At 45.7% G+C, this 3515-nt stretch overlaps 1 protein-coding gene across 4 annotated transcripts in view; it reads left to right on the top strand.

Moving 5' to 3' along the window:
* Positions 1-3515, top strand: part of Tmem116 (transmembrane protein 116) — a 29522-nt gene that overhangs the window by 22220 nt on the left and 3787 nt on the right. For all 4 annotated transcript variants that reach the window (XM_029477983.1, XM_021162706.2, XM_021162707.2 and 1 more), the window contains 2 exons: positions 1162-1245; positions 2811-2949. In XM_029477983.1, the coding sequence (XP_029333843.1) occupies positions 1162-1245; positions 2811-2949 (223 nt within the window). The remainder of the gene's footprint in view (positions 1-1161; positions 1246-2810; positions 2950-3515) is intronic.

Below are 3515 nucleotides of genomic sequence, written 5' to 3' on the forward strand. Positions count from 1 at the left end.
TTTCTCTGTTTTAGCCCTGGCTGTCCTAGAACTCACTTTGTAGACCAGGCTGGCCTCGAACTCAGAAATCCGCCTGCCTCTGCCTCCCGAGTGCTGGTCTACCAGGTTTTTAAGTGGGTTCTGGGTAACCCACTGTACCCCACTGTCCCCACCACAGTCCCCAAGCTTATGTGGCAAATACTTTACTCTGTGAACCCAAATCTCAAGTTATGAACCTCAATCTCAATCCTCCTTCAGAAAGAATCTAGTGGTCACATCAGTTCTAGATTTTATAACTTTTGCCCCAAATCCCTTCTAGGGCAATGGCTGTATGTAAGTGGATCCACCGCTGTCTGCTTAATGAGTGGGCACACAGAGAGGCAAGGAAGAGAGGGACCTGGCACTGCAGGAAGGAGGCCGGACACACTTGTTCCAGAGTTTTCTTTCACTTAGTTTTTCTCAAGTACATTTTGTTTTGTTTTGCTTTTTTAGACAAAGGCTTGCTATGTATGCAGTTCAGGCTGGCCTCAAATAAAAGATCCTCCTGTCTCAGCTTCCTTCATGCTAAGATTACAGGTTTTCTTTCTTCCTTCTTAGACTATGTGTATGTTTGCATGTGTCCATCACATGCGTGTGAGGAGTGTGTGTGTGTGGAAGCCACAGGTGTTGAGTGTCTTCCTCTGTCCCCCTGCACCTTGTTTTTTTTGAGACAGTATCTCTCACTGAAACTGGAGTGTACCAGTAGGCAAAACCACCTAGCCAGTGAGTTCTGAGGACCCATCGGCCTAGCCCCAGGGGCACAGATGTACTACTGTGCCCTGCCTTTTCATGGGGGTCTGACTTGGTGTTTCTGCCTGCATAGCTAGCAACCCTTACCGAGAGTGCCAACTCCACAGCCCACCTTACCGAGAGTGCCAACTCCACAGCCCACCTTACCGAGAGAGCCAACTCCACAGCCCACCTTGAGGTCCTTTAGACTTTTATCTGATTAAAATTCCAAAGAGTCTGAAAAACTTCTACATAAAATCAATTTCCCACCTCAGTTCTCCAGGGAATAGAAAACGAGGATGGCTGTGGTATTCAGTGTTTTTCTTCACATATGTTGGGGGCTGGTGAAGGAATGTGGTTGGGGGAAGGGCATGAAAATTCTGGATTATTGCACAATAAATGATCTTCTTCCAGCCTGATACCTCCGCTGCTGATGACGCCTGTGTTCCTTTTGGGCAATGTCAATGAATGTTTCCACAACTTCAGTGAGAGCCACAGGTAAGGAAGGACCACCTCTCTGATTTTCATTTGTTCTTTTCTATAACAGTATAAAAGGGGTGGGTTCTAGCCAAGGAGTTTGTTTACTTGTGGAGGTAGGTCCACTGGTAGAATGCTTGCCCGGCTTACACAAAGCCTTGGGTTGGATCCCAGCACTGCAAAAAAATGTGTGTGGTAGTACACACCTTTAACCTCAGCATTATAGGAGATAGAGACAGAAGATCAGAAGTTCAAGGTCATCCTGAACTACTTTAGTGTGAAGCAAATCTGGGCTGTATCAGACCCTCCAAAAAAAAAAAAAAAAAAAAAAAGCTAGGTTTTTGTTTGTTTGTTTGTTTGTTTTCTTGACAGGGTTTTTTTGTGTAGGCCTAACTAGAACTCACTCTGTAGACCAGTCTGGCCTCAAATTAGAGATCTATCTGCCCTGCCTCCCAAGTGCTGGGGTTAAAGACGTGCACCTCCACATCACCTATCTAAAACTGCTTGTTTTGAAAATGAATTATAGTCATAACAAGATGCAGTCAGGCTGAAGAGACACAAGGAAACATACAATATAACATGACTTCAAGATAGTCATCTGTAGGAAGGAACAAGATGCTATAGTTGCAAGTATTGGGATCTGGGAATCGCCACACAAACCACATGAACTCCAATCTCAGTTAAGCAAGAATAATTTATTGAACACATCACTATACTGGACGTCCAGGACTACAGTAAGGAAAAACCTAACTGAAGCACCAGTCTGTCTTCAGGGCAGGTTCTTTATAGGAAAAACCAGGTTCAAACATTTGAAGGCAAGCAATGAAGTGGTGTAACAGTTCTGGCTAAGGAGACAAAGTATCATCAGCTAATCTGTAACCTGATTGGTCCTGAGTGAAGTAAGAAGGGTGGTGGGGGCAGGAGAGATGGCTCAGGGGTTAAGAGCACTGGCTGCTCTTCCAGAGGTCCTGAGTTCAAATCCCAGTGGCCACATGGTGGCTCACAACCATCTGTAATGAGATCTGATGCCTTCTTCTGGCCTGCAGGCATAATGCAGGCATACATGCTATATACATAATAAATAAATAAATAAATAAATAAAAGGGTGGGGGACAGGTGGTGAGCAGGGAATTTTAGAACATTGAGATAACAGAGTACAAGTGATCCAGCCATAACTTTTTGGCTTATTAATAGCATTCTTTAATGTCAGCTATGGATAATTGCTTCTGCGAAGTGGAGTCTGAGAACCTGAACCTAATTACTCTTTATGAGCAAAATGGAGACTGAATACAAAATGACTGCAGTGATGTTAAAAGGGCAGGCCTCAACCGCAGCAAGAGCCAGGAACATGAGAAGCATAGTCACTCGCTGTGCTGGCGGAGGGAGCCTCAGCTGAGGAACTGCTTCCATAAGTTAGGGCTGCAGGTGAGCCCTTAGGACATTTTCTTCATTAGTGATTGATGTTTGCGGCCTCATTCAGTGGTGGAGCGATGTGGAAGTGTCAGATGGCTTATGGCTGTGGTGGTTCATCCCAAGGTGACTCTTGGGCTCTATAGTACCGTCCCGTCCGCTGCTTCTCTTCCCAGGTGTATCCTAATGCACTCACCGCCATCAGCCACGCTTGAGCCCCTGCCTTCTACCAATACATCTGTCTGCAGCACGCTCTATTTTTATGGTGTCACCATTTTCCTGGCCAGCTTCTTCTTCAGCTTCCTCACCATCATGGTAATGTACTATCCTGTCTGTGGTTGGGGAAAACAAAGACTGGGAGAGACAGGCTGGAGTGATGCAAGAGGCATTGCCTATGGTCCCAGCACTAAGGAAGGGGCTGTGAGATTGTAGCTCAGTTGGGAGAACTGAGTGCCTGACTGCATAGGAGGTTGAGGCAGGGGATCAGAAATTCAAGGTCCCCAGCACTTGGGAGGCAGAGATAGGCAGATTTCTGAGATCGAAACCTGCCTGGTCTACAAAGTGAGTTCCAGGACAGCCAGGGCTATACAGAGAAACCCTGTCTTGAAAAAAACCAAACCAAACCAAAACAAAACAAAGCCAAAAAAAAAAAAGAAAGAAAGAAAGAAATTCAGGGTAAGAAAAAAAAATAGAAAGAAATTCAAAGTCCTCTTCAGTTACACATAGCCACTAGCTGGGGTGTGTATGAGATCCTTTACATAAAATGGGAGTTACAGAAGGATGCTGATGTCGGGAGCGTGGTGGTGCACGCTGTTAATCCCAGCACTCGGGAGGCAGAGGCAGGCGGATTTCTGAGTTCGAGGCCAGCCTGGTCTACAGAG

The sequence above is a fragment of the Mus caroli genome, chromosome 5 (assembly GCF_900094665.2).
Source record: "Mus caroli chromosome 5, CAROLI_EIJ_v1.1, whole genome shotgun sequence".
Lineage (NCBI taxonomy): Eukaryota > Metazoa > Chordata > Mammalia > Rodentia > Muridae > Mus > Mus caroli.